Raw genomic sequence first — 26711 nt, forward strand, 5'->3', positions numbered from 1 at the left:
AACCAATCCCGAAAGCTTATTCTAGAGGTGGAGTAAAAGGCCATCCTAATTTCCTAGGCAACGAGAGTCTGACCAATGGACGATAGTATGTGTCCATAATTACCGATTTTCAAATTTTGTTCAGCTTCCGGATTGGCTATCGTTTTTTTGTCTTAACTCGATTATTTTTTGGACTGGCAAATTTTTGTAAAATATCTTAGGCCAACCAGAGTGTAATGTTCATCTGACCAATGAATGATAGTATGTGTCCATAGTTACCGATTTTCAAATACTGTTCTGCTTCTGGATTGGCTACTGTTTTTTTGTCTTAACTCGATTATTTTTTGGACTGGCAAATTTTTGTAAAATATCTTAGGCCAACCAGAGTGTAATGTTCATCTGACCAATGAATGATAGTATGTGTCCATAGTTACCGATTTTCAAATACTGTTCTGCTTCTGGATTGGCTACTGTTTTTTTGTCTTAACTCGGTTATTTTTTGAGATAGTATATAGATTTTTGAGATGTATATAGGGTGTCCCAGAACTCGTGACCCAGAGAAAAAAGGCTTATGAAGGCAACAGTTCTGAACCAAAAATTCGAAACAAAAATTTTTTAGCTCAAAAAAAATCGAGTTAAGACGAAAAAACGGTAACCAATCCCGAAGCTGAACAGAATTTAGGAATCGGTAACTATGGACACATACTATCGTCCATTGGTCAGACTCTCGTTGCCTAGGAAATTGGGATGGCCTTTTGCTCCACATCTAGAATAAGCTTTCGGGATTGGTTACTTTTTTATCCATTCTTTAATACTATTAAACTTGGACAATTTTTGTTTTAAAATTTACCATCCATTTTGCTGTCGGCACCTTCCCAACTATTCCAAGATAGTTTACATTCCTTCATTAATCATTCTAGTCTGGGACCAAAACCCTACCCAACACCCTGTATTTATAGTACAGATACATAGTATGTTACATACCATCAATGGACAAAAAAAAGTGATATGTTCATTGAAAATGAAAATTTTAAATTGAGCTGCAAAAGTCTTTCAAAAGTCAGTGTCGAAACCTATTGGACATCGAATCGATGCTAATTTTATGGGCAAGTTTACCTTTTGAGACGCTGGCAAGACAATTTCGCTTTTTTAGTTTAAGTTAAGTTGACTTTTGATCACGTGTGCTTCCAATTTCCATATAGCTTAAGGTTGAACTGCTAAAATCCTAACGGTAAATTTCAGTTTCGAAGCAACTATGCATCGGTCTCACTCGTCTCACTTCTGAGGAGGTAAAGTTTGGGGTCCAATCGAGGGTCAGATCATAAAATAGTAAATAAACCATAAATCTAACGGAGAAGAAATGCAGCACTAGTTTGAAAGTTCTTTGCACAAATATTCACAAACAAAAAAGGGACACATTTTTTAAAACAAATGTTTTTTTATAAATAAGTTTTGCTTACATAATAAGCAAAATTAGTTTCAGGTGTACGATCAAAAGGAATTTGAAATAGTAATAAAACTTATAAAAACAAATAATATAATAAAAAAAAACAAAAAAACTACAAAACCAAAAAAAAATCTACTAAAACAAAAAGAAAATACAAAGAAAAAAATAAAAATATACAGAAAAAAACATGAAATGTTTACTCAAACATAAAAACAAAAAGAAAAAACAAAAAATATGTGAAAAGCCCACTAAAGGCATTTCTTTACCATTTTGGGTAACATACATGACATATAAAAGTCTTTTAGTTTGATTAACATTACATCACAAAATTCTTCATCCTTGAACATAATATCATTTGAACACCCCTTTGGAGTCCAAACTATGAAAAAACAGTATCTTCATCTCGTAACTAGCAATTGTCTTTGGACTTGATAAAAATACTGTTGGTTTTTGTTTAGTGAAATCGTGTTTGTTTCAGTGATAAAACAAAATTTTATTTTTTTGCAACAATTCTTTCCTGCGGTGTCAAATTTTCGAGCCTATTGTCGCCTATCAGCCCATCTCGTGAGGCTGCCAAAAATGGATTATTCTGACATATGAAGAGTCTACCCGGGAGTAATTTTGGTTCATGTGGGGGTGAATCTCCACAGTGAATGTCCAGGTTCATATTTTTTAGTTGTTCTGGACAACATTCTTTCTCCTTTTCTTCTAATAACTTATACGCGCTTTGGGTTCGTTTTCAATGCCATAAAATTTGTATTTGTTACCCGAAAATTTGATTACTATTATTCATGCTGCCACCTTCGCTCTACTTGTACTTGGTGGTAGTTTACAAATTCTACCAAAATTACTGGCCGTCAGTCTTTTTTCTCGTTCACAGTGCCACAAAACACTGCTTCTTTGATCCGTTGTGGCCAATAAAATATTTAAAACTTTTTCCGGTGTTTTCCGCAAGTCATTTAAAAATTTCATCTTCTTTTTCTCAAAATTAAATCCTTTTAATACCCAAAAAGGTAGAATTAAAGTTTCCTCTCCACGCCGACGGGTCAAAAACTGACCACTTTTGTTATCAAATTCGGAATCAAGAATAGATCAAGAGTGGCAATGATTTTCTTGATTTTTAATTTGATAATGCACTCGCCTTCGCCCGGAAATCAAACTGCATTCATTAATAAAGTTAGTTAAAAGTTAGTTGACCATAACTATGTTGTAAATCAACAAATCGCCACACAAAAGAAAATAATTACGTAGCAATAACCTTTATTGAGGGTTTTGCACTGAGGGTCGTCTTTGCCTGAGGCGAAAGAAAAAGACAGATACCATTCTGAAATCGCTAAAATTTCAAAAGTTTAACCAAAACTACAGCCGTCCTAATTAATAAATTGACTTTTTTCTTGCGCCAATCGGTTTGTTTTGAAAATGTGTAGCGTTGTTACTAAGTCAATTTTTAATAAAGAAAAACATAATTTTCTAAAATCGAAAAAAAATGTTTATAAAACCAAGATCTAAATCATAGGGTAACGTCACTACAATTTTTTGTGCTCTTTCAAACACAAAAAACCGCATCTAAATAGCTCTTTTCGTTTTCGTACAGTTTTGTACGAACTTTTACATTGAAACGTCCTATCTTCAAATATGGATAGTTCAACCTTAAAATTAAATTCACATCAAGAGGATTTGATTTACCTAGGGCCTAATCTTCAGTATGTAAAGAAGATTTCAATACGTTGAAACTGGTAAGTACTTACCGTTTAATCGATAAAAACCAATAAAAGTATCATGTGACTTTGATGACATATGAAAACTAAATATTTTAGAATTTTGACAGTTTTCAAGCAAAAAGCAGACATACGTTCAAAATGCATGGCCTGTGTAGAATAAAAATTTAATGGAACACACGCTATATTAGATGTATTGTTTTAGACTTTTCTTTGAAATTAGCCGAATATCTGTGCTCTGTGCATTTGTACGACTTGCAAAAGCTAGCGCCGGCCCTGCAATTCAAACCTCAAATAGCTGCAAAATAGCACTTTAGGCGCTAACATTATTTTGTCATTAATATAAAGTAAATATTGTTTAACTGCGAAACAATGGCTGATTTCTACATGGGATGTTGTGGATCATAACAGGAGCATTTTGTTACGCTTGTAAAAAAAATAATATGTACACTACTAATTTCATATTATAAACTTATTGTGCATTAAATTAACAAGAACCCACTAACAATAACGATAAATCGATTCTGACTATAGCAATCTTTAATGAGCGTTTACTTTGTAAGCACCCACATTGTTAGTTAGACAACGAAAATTTCAATTCATCGAAACTAAAAAGGTCTTTAAACTAAAAATAGCACACCATTTATACCAAACAGTATATATTTGTACTATAACAATTACTGTACATTCACCCTATTTAGGAATAAATAAATAAAAATTAAGAACTTATACATAACAATTTATAAAAATCAATATCGCAGGAATGTTGAGAAGTACAAAATGGAAGCTCATTCCTCATGTTGCACCGAGTTTTTGGCTCTAAAGTACGGTACTCTGTCCAAAATTCCATATAAAATACTACCCGGTATCCTTTGATGTCTTTTAATCAGTTCATTTAAAGAGGCCGCAACTTTAGCTTGTAAATCCTCCGGTGTTAAATTCGGGTCGTACGCTATCGGTTTTCCGACATGACTGACCATTTTGACAGGAAATCCACCGTAAATTGGAGCAAAAGGAAACTTGAAAAGTGCATACAATCGCAGGAACACTCGTCGGCCAATACTTAAAGTTCTGAAAGCTTCCCTTAGGTTCTCGGTAAACATGGGAATAATTGGCTAAAACACTTACAAGTTATTTCAATATTTAAAGAATGTAAACTACTCACGACTTTGGCATCTAGAGCGACTTTAGCAAAACCAAGACGCCGCTTCCACATCAAGTTGTAATGGTGGCTAAATTGAGCTTCGTAGACACCTCCTGGGGAAATCGCCAGTAAATTGCCTTCTTTTAAAATGTTAGAACACGTTTGGATAGTACCTGGCACAACTTTCATGCAATCTGCAATAATACTGAAACCTACAAATCATTACTGAAATTAGTCTGGGCGTAAAAACTACACTGACCTGGAATTTTAAATAGGAAATAATCGGCGACGGTGTGGACGAGTCGGTTTTTCAAAACCATCGTTTTCGCTAAAAAATAGTAGATATCTATAGGAATGGCCCCGTGGTAGTAAATGATAAGTGCAGGACCAGTTTCAGGGATATTTTCGAGACCTCGAATCTCATATCCTGGAAATAAAGAGTTTGATTAATCCAAAGTGGCTTCACACGCAACAGGCTGATTTATTTACTGGTCATTTATGGTTTGGCTTTGAACCTATTGTACCAAATTCTAATAAAATAAACGTACATCTCGTCCCTCTAAATGTCAAGTTATCCAACGAATTGGAAGTCTTTGAAAAAGTCGAAGAGTCTAGGTCGTACGAGGTCAGATCTCCCCCAAGCATGAATCTCCTCTAAGTGGAGCGCGTCAGACATTCAAAAAGAAAATATATTCTGCTATTTCCTTTTATACCTCACACCCGCAAGAAACTGAGTGCAGAGTTTTTTCCAATGTTGAAACGTTTTCATATTTTCATGAAGTCAATACTATTTGCATAGTGAAAAAAAGGACTAATGAATACCAAAATAAATCAATCGATAGTCAGTAGAACTTTTACTGTATGTTAGTATTCTTATATTCAAAAAACAACCAAATCGTAAGCAATAATTATTCCTAATTCGTTGAGGTATAATCGTTTTGACTTTGCGGCTTGGCAAGATTCCAATTCAAAGATTCATAGTCAGGATTATCTCTATCTTAAATTCGAAGATTAATGTTAAAGCAAGGCAGCTTTTAAACAACATCTGAAAAGATTTGGTTAAGGGTGGCATTTGCCTCTGAATTACACGTGTAAATGTGTAGGTATTATGAGAAAGTTATCCTGTTGTTGGTTAGACGGTAACAACGTTCCTAACATGCAATTAAGGTTAAATATGCTGAGGAGATTGTCCAATCGATTAACAATATACCGCAAAATTAATACCGAGCGACTTTGTAGAAATCCCAGAAGCTTACATAGTAGGTATCTCTGAAGTTTTTATTAAAAAAAGTTGCTGTAATTTCGATACACGTGGGTGAAATTATCAACAGCAATATAGCACGTGCTTGTGAGGTTATTGATCAAATATGGAGTGTTTATTACTTGAAAAAATCGCGTTTAAAAAATTTGTTGCGTGACCAAGATGTAAGAAGTCACTTAAATCAAGACTAAATTACAGTATGTCCCCGAATTGAGTTCACAAGAGGGAATAAAAGTTTATTTTCCATTTTACAAAAAAATGACAAAGGAATAACATTTTTTGCTTATTTCAAAACAGATAAATCTGCAATTAAAATTTCAAAATTATTAGTTTGTACTCTTAAAATTAATTTTTTCATTATTTTTTTTTATTAAATTTTGTAATCGTATCTAAATAATAGCAGGCTGTGGATTCACAATATCAAATAGTGCGTTAAAGATTAAAGAAAAATTTACCCAATAATGTGTAAGTATTAAAAAATTGGAAAAAAAAATGGAATTGCATCCTTAACAGAAATTGAGAAAATTCGAAACAGTCTTAAAGAATTACGAGTTAGAATTGAACTATGTGCTAAAACAGGTAATAAGTCAATCAAATAGTGGAAATTGGTTTGAGTTAAGGAACAAATTTCATTCCTTTAACATTTTTTGCAAAATTAAAAATAAAAAAGTTCTTCGTTATTTTTTGTTTTTTTCGATTTTAAGAACACAGCTTCATAATATTAAAGTTTTAATTAAAGATTTATTTATTTTAAATTATGCAAAAAATATTATTCCTTTGCCATTTTTTTTGTAAAATGAAAAATAACATTTTTTTTCCTCTTGTGAACTCAATCCGGGGACATACTGTAGAATTTAGCATATTTATATCTACTTCATGCAGGTGTTCCAAATTACCCTCACAAAATCAAACCCTAAAGATTTCCCCTAAAAAAGTTAGTCTTGTCTTCTTTAAACAGCGTTTTAAACTTGAAAACATTCAAATGACTTTTTTAAGAAATTTGTAGATTAAACTACAAACAAATTACGTTAAATTTCACATTAATAAACCCTTAAAAATTTAAATTTATTTCCATTTGGCAACATATTGTCCAATGTTTTTTGATTTGATTTTTGAAAGTCCAATCTTTTCAAATTAACTTTGATGATTTTATTTGAACTGAACAACAAAATAAAATTCTAAATGAAAATTTCGGTTAACATTAACAAAGTTTATCATTCTGTGCCGTTTTTTGCGGTGATTTCGAAACACTCCGTATTAAAACGCATTAAAGATATGAGATATGTTGTTCAAAATCGAATTCTAAGCGCTTGTACTAAATTTCAAATTTCAAATGTTCAGCAAGTTATTGTGTATTTAGTCTAAATAAGTTTAAGCGAACATGGAAACGTTCGTCTTAACATCTTCTTGTATTTCTTGTATCAATTATTATTTGTGGTTTTCAAAACTTCAAAATCACAACTTTTCAATTGTTGCATTCATAATAACATTCCAAAAGTGTTCTAAATGTTAATTTCAACAGATACTCATCTTAGATTCGCACTTTTAGAATCTAAAAAACTTATGTCAAAGCTTATAATAATCCAAAAGAATTAGAAGGATCCAAAAAACTCGAAAGTAGATTTAAGAAATTAAGACGATCGGAAACAAAACATAGATAATTCCAAATTTTAAGAAAATTTCATGATACAAAAGAATCAATAGAAGAAATCCAGAAACAGGTGATTCGAGGAGCGAATGATAGGAGAAATTTAATCCATTTATCTAAAAAGGGAATTCAACAATGCTGCTAAAATACATGTCTAAAGTGTCTAAAGCCTCCACTCAGTCCAAAAAGGGATTTAAATGAATCAAAGAAACTGAAACAATGAATAAAAAAATCAGAAATACAGATAACTAAAAATTTAGCTAAATGCCAGCTTTTAACCCTTTAACTGCTGTAAACTTAGATGAACGTTTTACCATTTTTCTCAGAAAATGCAAGTGATAAGAATTTGAAATTTTGAGGACAAAAGTAAGCGGATAAGATGAGTCAAATAAATAGATTCACATTTACGTGACACTTCCGGTTATGCAGGAAGTGGCAGTCAACTTGCGTATTTTAAATAAAACACCTTATATTTTATTGCATTTTTGAATTTTATGTGCAAATTAAAGATGACTTTCTACATACCGTGCTATACCTAAATTTATTTATTTTTATTATCATTTCTGAAAATATATCTCGAATTAAAAAAAAAAAATTAAATTTGCATTACAAAAAAAATTTACACAAACATTTTTGAAATTTTTTTATTTCTATTAGACCACCAAATTTGTTTATAGCAGATCCACATAAAATTAAATTGTCAACATTCCATAGCTTGCTTAAAAAATTGCAAAACAAAAACAAATTGGAAACAAAAGAGTAAAAACACTTCTTTTTTTCCGTATTTTTAGTAGGAAATATGTGTCCATGCATAAAGTTAACGCAAAATTTTATTGTACGTTTGTATTGTACTTATTTTCCAATTAACGTGACGATTTTTAAATAGACTTTAGGCTATTTCTCTCGGAAAAAATAACTTCTGTTGTGTAATTTTTTTTAGAAAAATCAAGATATCTTTGAAATGGTTCAATTTAAGCATTGCACATGATACATAAAGTCACTCTTAATTTGAATGTAGAATCTGAAAATGCAATAATATATGGAGTGTTTCATTTTAAATAAGCAAGTTGACTACTATTTTCGGCATAACCGGAAGTGTCACGAATACGTGAATATTGTCATTCGATTTGTCTTATTCGCTAATTTTTGTTCCCAAAATTTCAAATTCTGATCTTTTGTAGTTGAGGAAAATGTCAAAAAGTACATATACGTTTATAACAGCTAGAGGGTTAAAAGATCTACTACAACTAATGATCTAATAATTTACTATTATTTATTATTTGGGTCGCTTAAATGCAAAACCTGACATCTGCATAATTTTTTGGACAATAGAAAAAAACAACCAGCGCTTTTACTTTTAAATCTAGGAAGATATGCCGTTGGTACATTCTTATTTTTGATTTACAGTTTAGCATTTTAGCATTTGTTATGAAAGTGTATGTTGGGTTGCATTTCGCATTTAGTCTGGCTCATTATAACTCGTGGACACGCTGAACAAGAAATAGAAGTAGTGAAATGAATCGATTATAATCTGAAAGATTTGAAACATTAAAAAAACACGTTTTCGATTAACCCAACGAATTTCAAACATCATCTAATTTAATTAAAGCAATTCAAAGGATGTCAAAATTCTATGTCATATTGTGTATATTTTGCTAAAATTCTCATATTGTGTTGTTCTTTATCTATTACCATTGTCATTCTAAAAACTATCAAATGAAGCCTTGTAAGAACCTCATTACATGTTATTACAACCACATTGTGATTAGAGGTAATCAGCGCTTAATTAATTAACTTTAATTACGTGCAAAATGTATCAGGAAATAAACAGTAATAACCAACAGCCACGAAATGAAATTCTAAAATTAACACAAACCGGAACCCATTGTACGCATTTCGAATTTAAGATAAATGAGATCTTGGCAACGTCTTTGGTCAACTTGACAACTTCGGTTTACTTCTTGGTAGATCGTAAATCATCATCCAAGATCAAACAAGGGAGTCATATAATGATTATCGCTTTATAACATTCTATTATGTTCTCTTGGAAACAAAGGGACTCGAGAGTGGCATCCCCAGCGCGTCTTCGGTGTGGAATCGTCCCAGCATAAGCCTCGGTCAGTTAAAATTTTCTTGAAAACATTTTAAAAAAGTGTAATTAATTAAAAAGACGATTTTTTTTGTAAGCAAATTGTTATGTAAATGTTTTAGAGAAACCTCTATTTGGATGAAAAGACAAAGAAACATTTCTCCGGTAAAACAATCTTTCAACAAGTACGATAAATAATTTGTGCACCAGCTTCTGTAGCTATTCCCACACTATTGTTAGGGTTAATGTAACAGCTTTATCAGGAGCAGTTGGCAACAATGCGACAAATTTATGAATTAACTTAAACTACACTGGATTTATTATGCAACACAGCGAAATGAAATTGACTAAATTATGATTAATGTTTGCACACTGTATGAACACACAATACTTGTTTCGATAAGAGTAATTAATTAAAATAATTAATTTCACTGAGTAAAATTAAAAAAACTAATTTGTAGATTTCATACCTAGGCGAAAAGTTCAAGATTCCTCTCGGAAGTTTCAACAATTCCTCAAGAGACAGGTATATAACTTCCGCCAAGGTTTGTATACTATTTTATTCACAATCGTATAAATGCAATAGTCGGCCATGTCCAAAGTACAGTGAACATTCGATATAAGAAACATTTGATATAAGCAACCTTTAATATATCAATATAAATTAGTTGACTATTGGGAGCGCGCGGATTTTAAATATAGCGCCCCCTACAAGTGACAGCTGAAATATTTACATATAAATCGTCACTGGTTGGTGTACGATTGTAATGTTTTTGTGATTGTTTGTGTGTTTTTGTGGTGTTTAAGTAGTGTTTTAGATATTTATTAGGTATGGAAATCGAACTTCATTTTGGATCTGAAACTGTTAAGTTTATTCACCGAACAACTACGACCGAGTACTAAGGCCAAGTACTCCGTGGAACTTGAGGTTTGTTACAACATTTTTTGGTTACTGACATTCTAAAGAAGTTTTATTGTAGGTTAACAAAGAACGGCTTTTTTCCAAAAGTTCTAGGATTCCGCAAGAGTTAGTTATAAAACCATCACTAGAACGACCACCATAACAATCAGATATAAATGATATGAATCCACACGGAGTTATTCCAATTAAAAATTTAGCAGTAAAAGTGCCTTTGTAATGTGAATAAGTATAAATGCAATGATCTATAGGTCCTGGTTGTTGAATTCGTATTTCTGAACAGTCAAAGATAACACGACAATTGGGCTATTTGATTTTAAAAACTTCTGGCATTGTTCTTGACACAATTTCTCTGCTAGGCCAAAAAACATAATTTTTTATCTTCTGTGCTAGTTCTTCCAATAGTGCGATGAATATTCTTTGAATAGTATATCTATGAACTCCAAACAACATTCCTACTGCAGAATAGGAAATTCCAAGTTTCATTTTCATTAAAAATATTAATAACTTATCTTTAAGACAAATTTTGTCATTTCCATGTGTTGTAATACTTAGTAATGACAAAATATTTCAAGTATTTCAAGCTAGTTATCTGTTCATCAGTTTTTGTAGAAGAAAAACCATGAAAGCCTGCACACACATCTTCTTCCTTATTTGGACCAATGCATTTATTTACGTAACTTTTGAAATTGTTATTTACAGGTATGTTGCATGATGTTGCAATTTCATTATTACCATAATATTCACATTCAAATAAAAACGATTTTTCAAAATCATTAGACTTGAATTGAGTACTTGAATTTACAAATTTTGGAACATTAATCATTACATTACTATGCTGACTGCAAATTCTCGAATAGGGTTTGGGTGCCCAAGCGCATTTGCTGTTAAACCTATAAATGTTAACAATTATTGAAGTTAGTTGAACTCGTCTTTTCAAAATTTCACTTACGTATTTCTCTTAACGGCATTTATCCATTGTTTTCGCCGGTCTTGTTCATGTGGTCTGTACGGAAAACTATAAAATTTTGTGTTTTTATCGGTGTTTGAATAATTGTTGTGACATCACACTATGCAACAATTTGTAAAACTAACACATCCGGAGCCTATTTTCGTTGGCTGCATTTTACGAATTTAACTATTTGTTGTTTAAATACAACACTATTGAGTTGTAAACAACTTTAACCTGTACAAAAATAATCTTGTGTATATGTAAAAAGAGAACAGTTTTGCCGGACGAGGGCGCCACCGGCGTTTATGCGCGCTCCCAATAGTCAACTAATTTAGTTTCTGTCATTCGATATAATCACATCAACTGTCAGTCGCTAAAATAGACGTGTTAAAAATGCAAAAACAGAAGAGACAGTGTTTATCGTTCTGAAAGATGTTTCTGCTATTTTCTTCTTAAATTTTTTCCATGTTCTTTCCTTTTCTTGTTTTACCTTACTACTTGTTCTTGCTCTTGACAATTGGTATTCTTCGTAGTTTTCTATATTAGTATTTGTAAGGTATTTCTTTAATGTTTGTTTCTTGTCTTTTATTGTTAATTTTTCGCTGTTTGTCTATTAACACTAATAACAATTTTTTACTATTTTTCCTCTCTTTGTTTGTATAGATTCTGATTGAGGTACCGTCAGAAATTGTCTTTAATTTGTGATTCGTTATTGTTTATGCTCTTTACTTTGTCCCAAATTTCATAATTATTTATTATTGATTTTTCGTTTCTGTTGGTACATTCTGTGGTTATTTTGTGTATATCGGTGTATAAAGTGGCTATTTTTTATTTACCAGAATATTATTTTTAAAATATTATTTACCTATTTCGATATAATCAACATTTTTGATAAAAGCAACTTAAAAAAAAAATGTTTCCAGACAGGGTGACTATATCGAATGTTCATTGTATTTAAATTTTACATCATTTGCAGGATTAGAAGACACTACAATTCAACACAACACCAACACGAGACCAATTCGAGGTAATAAATATTTGACATTTATTTTAAAAACGTCAATTCCAGTGGTTTCGCCTACTGTTCTCTCAAAATCTAGTTATCTGGCATGTGGAGGTCAGGAAGTGGGCATTTTCGACCAGTTGATAGGTACTGGAGATAATAGCTCACTTTCCTACTTTTAAAATGTTGATAGATTGTAAATAAAAGTTATTTTATTTTGCTCAGAACGTGTTCATCCGTACCCAGTCGAGTAGTGATACAAATTCCACTAATAAATTTGGTCCCCTCATGTTTCCTTTCTGTTGGCCACCGTCTATTTAATAGAAAATTACCTAACAAACTATAAAGTATAGCTTCCATTAGCCGGACCCGATCGCACTGCACGCACCGAATCAGCAGACATTTGTCGGGGGCTGCATCTATCGAACCAGCATAGAACCGAACGTTACTTCAGCAAATTTTGATCAGGTAGAGATGGAGAACGTCCGAACGATACGCACTTTCGCAACATAAATTGCGGCTTCAGCAGCAAACAGTAGCAATTTCCGAGACGATTTCGGTTAGTGGAAGCACTCTCATTTACTACCATGGGAAAGATCCACAAGTCCGGCGCGTACTGTACTCAGGCTAATGAATCAGCTTCTTTACACAAATCTATCTGAAACTGCAACATTTTTTTAAAATCATGAATTTATAAATAAATCAATAGTGACATCTTGCATAACATGTCATTTAGATTAAATAAACTTTTTGGTAAATATACACTTACGCATTTTAGACACGGCTGTACAACTGAAAAGTTATTTGAATTTAGAACTTAACAAATCACAAAAAAGTGATTTTTTTGTATGTATTTTGAATTTACTTACTTATGGGTATAAACGGGGTTAAATATGTGATGCGAAAACACATTTGTTACGCCTACATTTCTTTCAAAAGTTCTAATAAAGTTATACAATTTAAATCAATTTATCCACAATTATTAACTTTTAAATCGACTTTTTCTCACACTTATAAACTGTTTTAACTAACATTTTTTCCACTGTGTGACACACACAAAAAAACGTTTTATCCACATCAAGGAAGGTACATTTTGTGTACCATTTAAATGTCACTTTTTTTTAATTTCGAGTAATTTACGCTTGTGGATAAAACGTTATATTGCATTCGTGTTTTAATCACGTTTTATTTACTTAAGAATATTTAATGCTCTAACTACGATCTACTACTAACCCGATCTCGGGTCCCGTTATTAGACGACTCACCTTGTATATTATTTCTATTAAGATGAAAATATCTATCTGTCGTAGTTTTGAAGATATGAAGCATTAAAAATTTCAGATTTGAAATCCACGCAAAACTCTGCGTAAAATGAGCCATAATAACGCAAATTTGCTCCAAAAATGTTGTTTAGTCATGAATCTTTTTCGCGAAAAAATCGCCCATCGAATTTTGGGTATTTGAGAGCGAATTCTAAAAGCGCGAGAAAAACGATGGTTAATTCAGCACTGATATTTTCGAACCTTCAAAAATTTTGCCCTCTCAGTTAATTGTTGACATATATTAAAAATACGCCCAGTTTTGGGTTCTGCGTTAAATGAGCAAAAATAACTTGAGTTTGCTTCACAAATAAACGAGACATTGACCGAAATATGTTTTCAAAGGGTCTTCATGTTTTTTAGGGTGAAAGAGTTATATTATTACATCAATCAAAAGAGCAGCTCAAAATCTATCAACTGTCTAAATCTCAGATCGGCAGATCAAATAGTTTAAGAGTGGCAACCAAACAAACAAAATACATATACAGGGTCCGGCAACACTTGTGTCCACCCCCAAAATCGTCTTTAATTCTAAAGTTACAATTTTGAAAATTTGCATACGCTCATAGTTGATAAAGCTCTAGAAGCTGATGCAAAAATTTGTTTTTTATCACGGTTTGGTTGGCGTCGCGACTCCTAAAAAGTATAATTTTCATTTTGATTTTTGAGTTTTTGCGGAAATATTCGCAAATTCAATTTTTTTTCAACATAACTGTGATACAAAATATCTGAGTTTTTGTTTTAAATCTAATGCAAATTGTGTTTAAAATTTGCGAAGAAAACGTTGTTTTATTAAGTTAGTTTTCAAAATTATGACAGCGCAGCGACAAACTACGTTTACACCAAAATTTCACAAGTCACTTCATTCAATCTTATAAAGGCTAATTTTGATTAACACCAAGGAAGACTTTTGTTACAATCTAAAGTAAGCCAAAGGATAGATGTCATTTGACACAAGATGCTGACAGATGGGTGTAAACGTAGTTCCCAATTTTGATGTAATGAAATTGGAAACTACCTTGATAAAACAGCATTTTTTTCTCAAATTTTGAAGACAATTTGCATTGAATCTAAAATAACAACTGAGATATTTTTAACACATTTATATTGGAAAAAAATTAAATTAGGGGTTGATATCACAAACCTTCACAATTAACTAAAAATTATATTTTTAAGGCGTCGCGACGCCAAAACTATTAGTGATAATAAACATATTTTTGCGTCAGCTTCTAGAGCTTTGTCAACTGTGAGCGTATGCAAATTTTCAAAATTTTATCTTTAAATTAAAGACGATTTTGGGGGTGGACACAAGTGTTGTCGGACCCTGTACAAAAATTATCATCGAATGAGTGAGATTTTTTTAGGGGTGATTCTAAAGGAACAAAGCGCGAGAAAAACTATGGCGCAGACCGTTTTTTTCAATCTATAGTAATTTCAAAGATATTAAGCATCTTTTCAGGTTTTGGAATATGACATAAATTGTAGGCCTGTGTTTTATTGGATGAGTCATTAAGAGACATTTAACATCTGTGATTTACAAAGTATTATCTACGATTGATTTTAAATGGAAATATTACCTTTTTAATTTAATGCCATTTATTACAATGGACATTAATAGGTCCTGATTGAATGTTATCCGTGTATAAAGCGTGCAATAACATTATTATTGTGTACACAGACCAGATAAACGATTTATTGTTTAAACAAAAATGTATTCAAAAAACAGCAATTTAAGATACAAATAAGCTAAACTGTTTATTGTTTAATCTTAGGTATAATTAATTTTTCCTGTAGCTGGCTTACTCAGTCCAGCACGTACAAATTTTAGTATGAATGTTAGTTTACTTGTAATTCAGGCTTTCAGTGGCAGGAGAGATGAGTCAAAATTGATGTTTCATAAAAAACGAAACAATAACAATAAAAAAACGTCAATTTCGCAGTTTTTTCTAAACGTTTTTAGAAACGCTTTAATGTCTGACATTGACAGTATATTTCACGACAGTCTAATTTGTCATTCAATAGATTTTACTAACAATATAATCAAATTATGTACACACCAAAAAAGCAAGTTTAAAAATTTTAGCGCCCACAAACCCACCACAGAAAAAATTAACTACAAATCAAAATTCAGGTCCTTAAAAAATGTTTTTTTATTAGATAATATATTTTGATTCAAAGGTTAATTTGAACATTAAATGTTGCACTGTACTTAACTTCTAGTCAATTATGTAGTTTTATTAATTACCATTATTTAAATCACCATGAGAGTCACCTCGAATATTACTCATACAATGTAATGTTATGTAAAAGTAATCTGCCATCATAATAAAACTACGTAAAATTTTGCCCTCTTCCTATCTTAGTGTAAAATTTCAAATTTGAAAAATTTGATTCTGAGCAACTTTTCTTAATAAATGTGATCTACATCTGTAAAAGGAAGCAGAACTTGGTAAAGTGGTCTTATTAAAATGTTGCAGCAAGTCGAGTTTAGTTTATTCCACCAAAATATTAGCCTTTTGAACTGCCTGAGTAAGTATTTAGCAAAAATGTTATGAGTTAAGAACTTGTATCTATTCGTTTCAAGTGCAACACAGGGTAGATTAAATTCAACAAAATCATATTTTTATAAATGTAAATTAACTAAATGCTGAACGTACTTAATACATTAAAACCTTCGACTTTTGCTGATATGTACATACAGTACATACAGAACCTTCTCAAATAAAATTTTATCAAATGTCAAAAAAATGTAATAAACATGTATAATATGTATCTATTTACGAAATGCTTGATTTTTTTGTTACTCTGATAATACATAGATAAGATGTAAGTACAAATGCTGGAAAATATCCAACTTTTCATATCAAAAACTTAATAGTAAAAAGTTTATTCGCTCTTTTTATTACAACTTGTATAAAATGCTTCATTAGTTTTAACTTTATTATAAGTATAATCAATAGGTTCTGTAAAACTGTTTTCAAATAATGACAAATTGTGTTCAGGCCGCATGTTTTTAGCCACTAATCACGACTTAGAAATTCTCACGAAAATCTAGTTTCACTTTGTACAATACCAAAACTTATTTTAGTATTACAGCTATGTCTTTTCCTGAGTTCTTATTTTTGTTCATGACTTGTATAGACTCAGGATGCTTCCTTTTTGCGTAGTTCTAGTGTGGCTTTATGGGTGTTTACTGTAATAAAATTAAGAACAATATGAAATTAAAACACAGGTAGTTCTACTATCATTTTATAGATGTTTATTGTAATAAAATTTAATTAGCAACATAAAACATTTTTTTCAGAGAGCAATTAATTTTATATCGATTTACAGTTATTTTTATTCGTAATTTCATTTTTAATGTCTGTTTTGATTCAACACTCCCAATTTTGCTTTCCAGTGTGAACTCAAAGTAACTTGACAGATCCATAAAATGTCACTTTGACAGAAACGTTTGTTAGGAAACTTCGATTTTTTACGATTACCGGAATGTGTCATTTTCCTAACTTTTGTGTAATTACAGCCCGTAAAATCGAAATCATATTTGTCTAAATCCAACCAAACCAACGGATGCGCATTAGCAAGCTCATAATGCGCAGACGCACAACTCAGTTGATTGAAGCTTTTGGTTCTAGCAGAGGCGTCACATCAAGTGGAGTCTAAACAATCAACACAAGTTTTATGCTTCATTTACAATTACATTACATTTAATGATACCTATGTCATAAGCTGAACCCCAAATCATAAATTAAAAGTGCAATTAAAATTTATTATTATCACTTTAATGCGATTAAAATTTATGTTAAAACCTACGATAAAATTGCCCATTTTCGAATCCTATGACGGCAATTAATCCCTCTCAATGTTTGGTCATATTTGAATTTTACGAATACTGGGGAAACTCAATCTGAATCGTAAACTGTGCTCAAAATCACCCTAAATCGAAAAATAACTGAGCGAAATTTCGGGTTGTTGTCAAACTTTTACAATTATGCCAACATCTTATATATTTATAGAGTAAACTGAAGTATTTTAGTTCATTTTAAGCAGAATTTAACGCTTAATTATAAACTGTGCTCAAAATCGCCTAAGGTCGAAATATAACTCAGTTAGACACACCATTAAAATTTCGGATTGTCGTTTAATGCTCAAAATTCAAAATATTTAATCCTTCGTTAGTCCCTAGCGATCTGTGAAATCAATAAATTAAGTTTTTCTGATCAATAGAGGCATTTTCGCCGCTATGCATCTTTAACAGGACCAAGTTAGTTTAGAATAGCCCAATGCGCAAAATGTAAAACAAACTTGTACAAAACTCGTCATGTAAATGTTAATAACATTTAACCTTAATCTATTTTTAAAATTTAAATTTTTATTTATTTATTAAAATTAGTCAGCATTTGGGAAGGTAAACAACAACCAGACGATATTTTTGTATTGAAATGAATTAATATTGTCACGTTGGCCGAAAAATCAAAAGTCTCGCTTGTAACAATAACAATTTTATTGTGCACTATGAACACTCTCGTACTTCACAATTACAACACTTTTCAGGATTTCCAAATACTAGACTATCTACAATCCTATCACTACTCCCCTATATACAGATATTCCCCTACCACTAGCCTAATGCTGGAGCGCTGCGAGAATATTCGGGAGTTCCGCGTATGAATAAGAATTATTCCACGAATCGCTCGCTCTAGAGCAGAGCGGAACGTTCCAGCGCTGGCGCTCGAAGCTTCCAGAATCTTCTCGTAACACTGCCCCCCTCTTAGTTCTGATCGTCCCGATCAGACCAAACACCTGATTCTCCGTGATATTTACAAAGTCTATTTAGATGAACCACTTTCATCTTTGAACGGGCGCTGCGTTGGATCCGATACACCACGTCGTTGATCCGCTTGATCACCTTATACGGTCCCTCCCATGTAGGTGTCAACTTCGGAGATAGGCCCTTCTTTCGTCGAGGGTTGAATAACCACACCAAGTCTCCTTCGTTGAATCCTTCATGATTAGCCGTCACATTATATCGGGACCGCATTCTGTCACTAGCCATTTTGATCCTCTGCCTCACAAGGTGGTGTGTATCCAGTAGGGTCTCCCTCAGGTTGTCGACGAATTCCGGTACTTCCCTTCGCTCCGCCCCAGGCGAACCAAGCAGAAGATCACAAGGGAGACGCAGCTCTCTTCCAAACACAATCTTCGCTGGTGTTTCTCCCGTGGTTTCATGAATGGCAGCTCTGTAGGCCATCATAAACAAGGGCAGTCGACGATCCCAATCCCTCTGGTGCTCTTCCACTACCTTGGACAGATGTTCCTCCATCGTCTGATTGAATCTCTCGACCATGCCGTCGGATTGCGGGTGCAAGGGTGTGGTTCGAGTCTTCCTAATTCCCAGCAGCTTACACATCTCTTGAAAAACGCCAGACTCAAAATTCCTTCCTTGATCGGAATGCATTTCGAGTGGAACTCCAAACCTGCTGAAGAAATTATCCACTAGGACTCGAGCTACTGTAGTGGCTTCTTGGTTGGGAAGGGCATACGCTTCCGGCCATTTACTGAAATAATCCTGCACAACCAAGATGTACTTGTTGCCGTCATCAGTTTTTGGAAATGGCCCGGCCACATCTAGAGCGATTCTCTCGAACGGGGCTCCCACGTTGTATTGTTTCATGCCTCCTTTAGTTCGCGTTCGAGGTCCCTTGCTCGCCCCACAAACTGAACATCTCCTACACCATCGTTCGACATCTTCCCGGCAGCCAACCCAGTAATACCGCTGCCTAATCTTACTTAAGGTTTTGTTCACTCCGAAGTGAGCGCCTGATGTTCCGTCATGGACCTCCTTGAGTACTTGGGGAACTCTATTCTTGGGCACTAGTAACTGGGAGGTTACTTTCTTCCCGTCTGCGCTTTCCCAAGCCCTTTTCAGTACCCCATTTTCTACTCGCAGTGAGTCCCACTGCGCCCACATCGCCTTCAACCCTGGACTCTTTTCCGAGACATCTTCCCAACGCGGCCTTCCATTATCCGCTTCCTTCCACTCCAGCAGTGGCCCAATTTCCTGGTCCGCCTGTTGATCCTTCCGAAGATTCTCCGTAGTCCAGTCATCATCACAACCGATAACCATCCTGTTTATCGGCAATGGCCCTTCAATCTTCGCGCACTGCTTGCAATCCTTGCAAGGTCTTCTAGAGAGAGCGTCAGCGTTATTGTGTTGCTTTCCTGGTCGATGTTTGATTTTGAAGTGGTATTGCTGCAGCCGCTCAATCCACCTAGCCACTTGTCCTTCGGCGTCTTTCATCTGTAGTAACCACGTGAGGGCAGCATGATCAGTCCTTATCAAGAACTCGTGGCCAAACAAGTATTTGTGGAAATGCTCTACGGATTTTACAACGGCCAGCAATTCCTTTCTTGTAGCGCAGTAATTTCTCTCTTGCTTGCTCAACACTTTGCTGTAATACTCGATCACTCTCTCTTCTCCATCCTGCACCTGCGATAACACCGCTCCAATGCCGATGTTACTGGCATCTGTGTCCAAGACGAACTTTCCATGAGTCCTGGGGTAGCTCAAAATCGGGCTAGTGCACAAAGCTAACTTCAGCCGCTTGAAACTGCTTTCGCAGTCTGATGTCCAGTTGAATGATGCCTTTGCTTCCGTTAGTTTGTGCAGAGGTGCAGCAATGTTGGCGAAACCTTCTACAAACCGCCGATAATACGTGCAAAGTCCAATAAAACTTCTCACATCGTGCTTGTCCTTGGGTCTGGGCCATTCCTTAATCGCCTGAATCTTATCTTCGCAGGTCTTGATTCCTTCAGATGACACCGTATGCCCCAGAAACTCCACTTTCTTCCGAAATAGATGGCACTTTTTCGGATTAAGTTTTAAATTGGCACCCCTAAACCGGTCTACCACTTCTTGAAGGTTCTTCAGGTGTTCATCGAAGTTTTTACCCATGACCATAACGTCGTCTAAATAAACCAGACAAGTTGTCCACGTCAATCCTCGCAACACACATTCCATTAGTCTTTCGAATGTAGCGGGTGCGTTGCAAAGCCCAAAAGGCATAACCGTAAAGTGGTACAGGCCACTTCCCGTGGAGAACGCTGTCTTTTCCTTGTCTTCGGGATGAAGTCCCACTTGCCAATATCCACTCTTCAGGTCTAAGGTTGAGAACCACGTCGACCCTGACAGAGTTGTGAGAGTGTCGTCAATCCGGGGTAATGGAAAACTGTCTTTCTTGGTAACATCGTTGAGTTTTCGGTAATCCACACAGAATCTTGTACTACCGTCTTTCTTGGTTACGAGCACAACCGGCGAAGACCAAGGACTGTTGGATTCTTCAATAATCCCTTCTTCTTGCATGGATTTTACCAACTGTTCGGCCTGCTCTTGCTTCGCCCACGGTAACCTTCTCGGTGCCTGTCTGATGGGTTGATGGTCGCCCGTATTGATTCTGTGTTGAACGATGTTCGTTCTTCCTAATGGTTCATTCTCAACGGCGAACACGTCCTTATTCTTCTTGATGAAAGCCTGCGCTTTAAGAGCCTCTTCTTCAGAAAGGTCACTCGTGTCTACCTCCAGCTTTAACTTTTTCACGGTCTTCACGTTTTTCTTTGATGGCTGTGCGTCACTTATTCTGGAGATCGGAACACACACAGCAACTAGTTCGCCCTTCTTGATCGTGACTGGAGTAGGGTTGATATTCGCCACCCGCACAGGTATTTCTTTCGTCACTTTTACTAGTGTCTTTCCAACAAGAATTGGTTTTGTCATGTCTCTAGTTGGTTCAATCATTCCAACGCAGCTCCCAAAGTTACTTCCTAAACGCACACTTATCACTTTCTCGCTGTTCCCATCCACACAAGTACGCTTTCACTCCATCTTCTTTTACTTCTGGGGTCGATAACACAAAGCTTTCGGTTCCAATCTTGAGGATCTTCTCGTTGTGATTAAAGGAAATCCCATGTCGTCCAATAACATCCATTCCCAGGATCATCTCATCCTCAATTCCTGCCACCAGCACCCGATGCCGAAACTTCATACCTCCCAACTGGACCGTGACCTCTGCCTCGGCACTTACTGTGGCGACATCTCCCGTGACTGTTTTTAAAATAGCACTCGTTGTTTCCAGAGATGTCCTGTTGTCCAACATGTCCTTTCTCACAAGGGAAACCATGGCTCCGGTGTCGACCGTCATCTTCACTTTTCTCCCATTCACACTTCCTTCAATTATCAAACTCTCAAAATTCCTCTTCAAACGCATAACGGAAATAACTTTGGGGCTTGTGCTCTCCCCAGCCAGTGTGTGCCCCTTGACACTGCTGGGCTTTAGTTTTCCGACTGCTGAGGACGTGACTGGGGACCGTTCTGGTCGTTCCTAAGAACAACCCTACAGTCACGTTTAAAATGGCCTGGTTTTCCGCAACGATAGCAGGTCTGGCTAGTTCGCTGCTTCAGTGCCATCCGTAGCTCCCTGTTTTCCTTGAGGATGTCGTTTAGCTCGGCTTTCGTGACGAAAGCGGTAGGTGTTGCCTCTTCTTCGTCAATACCCACACCTCGAATTCGTCGGTAATCGGGGACGTTCACAGAGCTCTTGAAAACGGCTTCCACCTCTAGAGCGCGCACCAGAGCTTCTTTTGCGGAGTGATAGCTGCCCAGTCGGACCGTTCTTTGTATTTCTGGATCTCGAATCCCTTGCAGGAACGTATCCACAGCTAGTTGTTCCACAAAATTCGCCGGAGCCGAAGGGTAGGCGAGCAAAACAAGGCGCTTGACGCTTGCCTCAAATTCCTGCAGAGACTCTCCAGTTCTCTGCCGCCGCGTCTTGAGCTCCGAGACGTATACTTGCTGCAGGTGTTGGTTTCCAAATCTGGCCTCTAACGCTGCCATCAGCTGGTCGTACCGCTCTTTGTCTCGACCTGGAATTGTCTCTAGCAAGTCCAGAGCCGCCCCTCTCAAGGAAACTATCAGAAATGAGGATTTTTCTTCTTCCGACCATCCATTTTGTTTGGCCGCCACTTCGAATTGCAGCTTGTAATTATCCAGTGAAGTCGACCCATCGTAAGTCGGGGGTTTCATTTCTTTCGTTGTGGTCAGGCCGGTCCTATTTGGAACTTGACGCCTTAAGCGCAGTAACTCGTCTTCCACCTGCTGTTTGAATCGCTCCAAATCTTTCACTTCCTCTTTGACGCCTTGTAGTTCTCCCTCAACGCCTCCTAACCGCTCTGTTACCTCTTTTTGAATTTCGTCGACTTTAACCATAATAGTTACGTTCATGTTTTGTTCCATATCTTTAAGCTGGTTCAAGATTTCTGCATTCTCTCTTTGTCTTCTTTCTTCCTCTTCTAGTTTTTTTCTTTGTCTTCTTTCTTCCTCTTCTAGTTTCTCTCTTTGTCTTCTTTCTTCCTCTTCTAGTTTCTCTCTTTGTCTTCTTTCTTCTGTTTCATGTTTTTCATTTTGTCTTCGTTCTTCTTCTTCCAGTTTTTCTCTTTGTCTTTTTTCTTCTAAATTCGTAATCAATTTTTGTTGTGTGTCCATTTTCGCCATCATCGAAGCCATCAATTCTTGCAGCGCCTCCATTTCTGCGGCTTGCTGTCTGGTTTGAACAGGCATAAAAATTGTCCACAATCAAGTAACAATGTCACAGTCCGGTAATGTCACGAATTTTCCGATCGAAAATTCCAGAATTTTCTCGATCACAATGCTGGACGGGATCCCACTTTCTGACACCAGTTGTCACGTTGGCCGAAAAATCAAAAGTCTCGCTTGTAACAATAACAATTTTATTGTGCACTATGAACACTCTCGTACTTCACAATTACAACACTTTTCAGGATTTCCAAATACTAGACTATCTACAATCCTATCACTACTCCCCTATATACAGATATTCCCCTACCACTAGCCTAATGCTGGAGCGCTGCGAGAATATTCGGGAGTTCCGCGTATGAATAAGAATTATTCCACGAATCGCTCGCTCTAGAGCAGAGCGGAACGTTCCAGCGCTGGCGCTCGAAGCTTCCAGAATCTTCTCGTAACAATATTTTGGAAGCTAAATTTTCAAGCGTTTTTTTATTATTCATGCAAAAAACATCATCATTTATACACACATACATTAACAGTAATTGTAATGGTAGTTGGTGTCTCATTGACCTTTCTCTTTATTTAGACGTTATTGTTGTTTGTATGGTGGTTATTAAATACAAGAACTATTCGGCGTTAAAAGAAGCATTAATGTTCTTAGGTTTATGCCTATGTCTTATCTTAATTTAATCTTAAAACTTGATACCTTTAATGGTTTATCGAACATTAAACACGTATTTACACCTATAGTCAAAGCGCAAGGTTCAATGCTACATTATTTAATAATCACTTGTTAAACAAGTTTAAGATATTGGCTTAAAACATGTGTTAATTATTCACTAATGTTGTTAGTAATTGAAAATACCAGTGAAAGAAAAATTATTTTAGATTATTCCTTGCCAACTCAAGTTCAGCTCTTTAGTTTTGATATTTATGTAATTTTATTTTTATTTAATTTAGTTTCAGGCACTTCGAATATTCAAGTTAACACTATTAAAATTTTTCATTTATAAAACCCAAGATGCCAAAGTCAATTTATCAGTCGTTGAATTGAATTATGTAAAGTAGTTTTGACCATCATTTAGACCCTTTTTTGCTTTATTTATACGTCTGTATAAAGGTGACTTTACTACTCCTTTGTCAGGAAATGATTGCATAATAAAACTCCATCATTACAGACAAGCACCTAATGAGAAAAACTTTATACAGTTTTCAAATAAATCAGAAATTAGTTGCATTCTCATTAAAAACAAGTTTCAATGTTGAACGTAACGATCTTGATGAGTTAATTACAGTGGCGCAAAGTTGAAGATTACAGTGCAGTTGTACAGGTTTAGCCATCTAATTTAAACGAAATATTTTATTGAGAGTCATTTTGTGGTATTAGCCTCTAATTAATAAAAATTGTTTGACCAAAAATTTAACATAGTGGAATGTAATAATCATCATTATTATTAATTTTATCATTTGAGGAGCAGTGCAATTTGTCCATTTTTTTTCATAGATTAAGATATTAGCGTCATTGTGTTTTTGTGAAATTCTCTTTCCTAGAAGTTCAAACCGCATATTGTCCTATGCAAAAAAATGTTAAAAATTGCATAGACATTCAAACTGTATTTCTCAACCAATCGCGTTTTGTTCATCAGTCCATAAGAAGAAAAACAAGCAGACTGTCAAAGATGTGGACCACAGTTCCCGAAATATGAAACAAAATTGTATTCACGAAGGAAAATTTTTATCATTTTGCTTACTTATGTGCTCACTCAAAACTGATTTTGTATCGAAAGGGTATTTTAATTATGATGTAACAATATAATATAGATATCATAAAGTTTTCCAACATTCAAATTGCATAAAGTTCCCTTTTGTGTTTTTTGCTAAAATGCTTCAATATTCTAGTCGTGAAATTTGTGCGCAAATTGTATTTTTTTTCTCATTTTATTCCACATATTTGAAAACGCAAGTTATTTCTTAAAGGGGGTTTGTATAGAATTAAAGATGTGTTCAGATCAAAGTAGAAATCTTAAAGTTCTTATAAGCGTCACATTAAAGCCCATGAAAACTTTTATCAGTAAATAAAAGAGAATTTTTTAATTGACATAATGCAAATGGACAGTGCTACATCAAAAACAATGTTATATTTGCATTCAGCTATTCATAATTTTACCATTGCGCCCTCATTTTTTGCAAAGGAGCAAAAAATAGTTTCAGTTTTGCAACATTAGTGGAGTTCAAAAAAACAGAAAAACGAGGAATGATATAGCTAAAATAGTGTCAAATTTGAATTTAACGGGCTTAGTGTTATCATTATTACCACATTTTATACAAAAAAACTATTCAATGACTACATTAGTTCCTATTCAACAATTTTTAAAGCAAAATTGTTTCTTTCCAAAAACAAAACAAAAATGAGGATGAGAAAGAAACCGACGCCACATTTTAATTCAGCGTACACAATTTTTCAAATATTACCCAATGTTATCCAAAACTCGGAAAGTTTCCATAATTAAATTTTTTTTTACAATTTTTTTTTCAAAGTAATTATTCTAGAGTACTATTTTTTGTTTCCTATGAATACAACTAAATAAACTATAAAAACATTTCTAGGTGCCAACATCCTTCACGATTAAAATTAGTCATTTCTAAAAATTCAGACTAGCAAGACTAGCAATGTTCTTTTTATCTAAAACCGTGATTTAGGTGAAGTACGTGATTAATGTGCCGTATGATGGATGAACATTAACTGATAATAACTGCTCATTTTATAACGTTGGCAAATCATCAAGTTATGTTAACGTTAAAGTCAAGATTAAAATACAAAACTACGAAACGGGGCTAAATAACGGATTATCTTGGACACAGAACATTGGAACAGAATGTAAAAAACTTATGTTAGTGGTAATTTCCCCTCTTAAGTCTAAAATCTGTGTGTATTTACCATGCCAAATCCAGCCATGAGCATCCCATACAGCCGCCGTTGTTCTTCTTGCAGCCTCCCATCTATCACCTATTTGTAACGTGATCCTGATACTCCTCCAGTGTAGTTTGTAAATATACAAAATAACAGCAGTGAGGTACAACAAAAGAGCTATCACCATTGGAAGTAAAAACGAAATGAGCAAGGGGGCCAAACACCATGTTAACCATAATGAATAATCAATGTCGATGTATTCCACTGAAATAAAAACATCATAAATAGACAATCGCAACTTTGTATCGTTAATTAAAAACATGTTTGGTTATCTAACAGGCATGACAAATGTAAAAACAAACATCTTACCCACATGCTCATGGACTAGGTTTAAGTACGACTGAATCGTCATTGTAACAATGACTGATCTTCAAGGATACAATGTCAATCTTTAATAATAATTTTACTTCGTTTTCTCATTGATCATTTAACACATCTATTACGTTGGAATCAAACGAAAATTGTCTACATTCTAGCTGTTCTTGGCTGACTGTCACCTGTCAGCGTCACCTGTTTCGCGGAGTAGGATATTGAAGTGGGGCATGGGGCTTCGTCCTTCGTTGTGGAAAATCACTAGAGGGCGCAGTACTAACAAAATTTTGCAACAACCACAATTGCGTTAACTTTAAAACAGCATCAACAATCGCTCAGTTTTTGTCAAATTTGACAACCAAAACA

At 34.6% G+C, this 26711-nt stretch overlaps 1 protein-coding gene across 2 annotated transcripts; it reads right to left on the bottom strand.

The window, feature by feature from the left end:
* Positions 1 to 3786: 3786 nt before the first annotated feature.
* On the bottom strand, positions 3787 to 26637 carry LOC148180225 (DGAT1/2-independent enzyme synthesizing storage lipids). 2 transcript variants are annotated; one of them, XM_088049920.1, is made up of 5 exons: positions 26347 to 26637; positions 26001 to 26237; positions 4548 to 4715; positions 4310 to 4500; positions 3787 to 4259 (listed from the first exon to the last, which is right to left on the bottom strand). In XM_088049920.1, exons 2-5 carry the CDS (start codon positions 26158 to 26160, stop codon positions 3933 to 3935), a joined length of 846 nt encoding a protein of 281 aa, XP_087906046.1. In that variant the 5' UTR covers positions 26161 to 26237; positions 26347 to 26637; the 3' UTR covers positions 3787 to 3932. The 2 variants fall into 2 exon arrangements, with proteins under 2 accessions (XP_087906046.1, XP_087906045.1); XM_088049919.1 differs by having other exon boundaries at positions 26343 to 26637.
* Positions 26638 to 26711: the final 74 nt, after the last annotated feature.

The sequence above is a fragment of the Gnatocerus cornutus genome, chromosome 1, assembly GCF_029298725.1.
Source record: "Gnatocerus cornutus isolate USDA-ARS CGAHR chromosome 1, icGnaCorn1.1, whole genome shotgun sequence".
In the NCBI taxonomy this organism is placed as follows: domain Eukaryota; kingdom Metazoa; phylum Arthropoda; class Insecta; order Coleoptera; family Tenebrionidae; genus Gnatocerus; species Gnatocerus cornutus.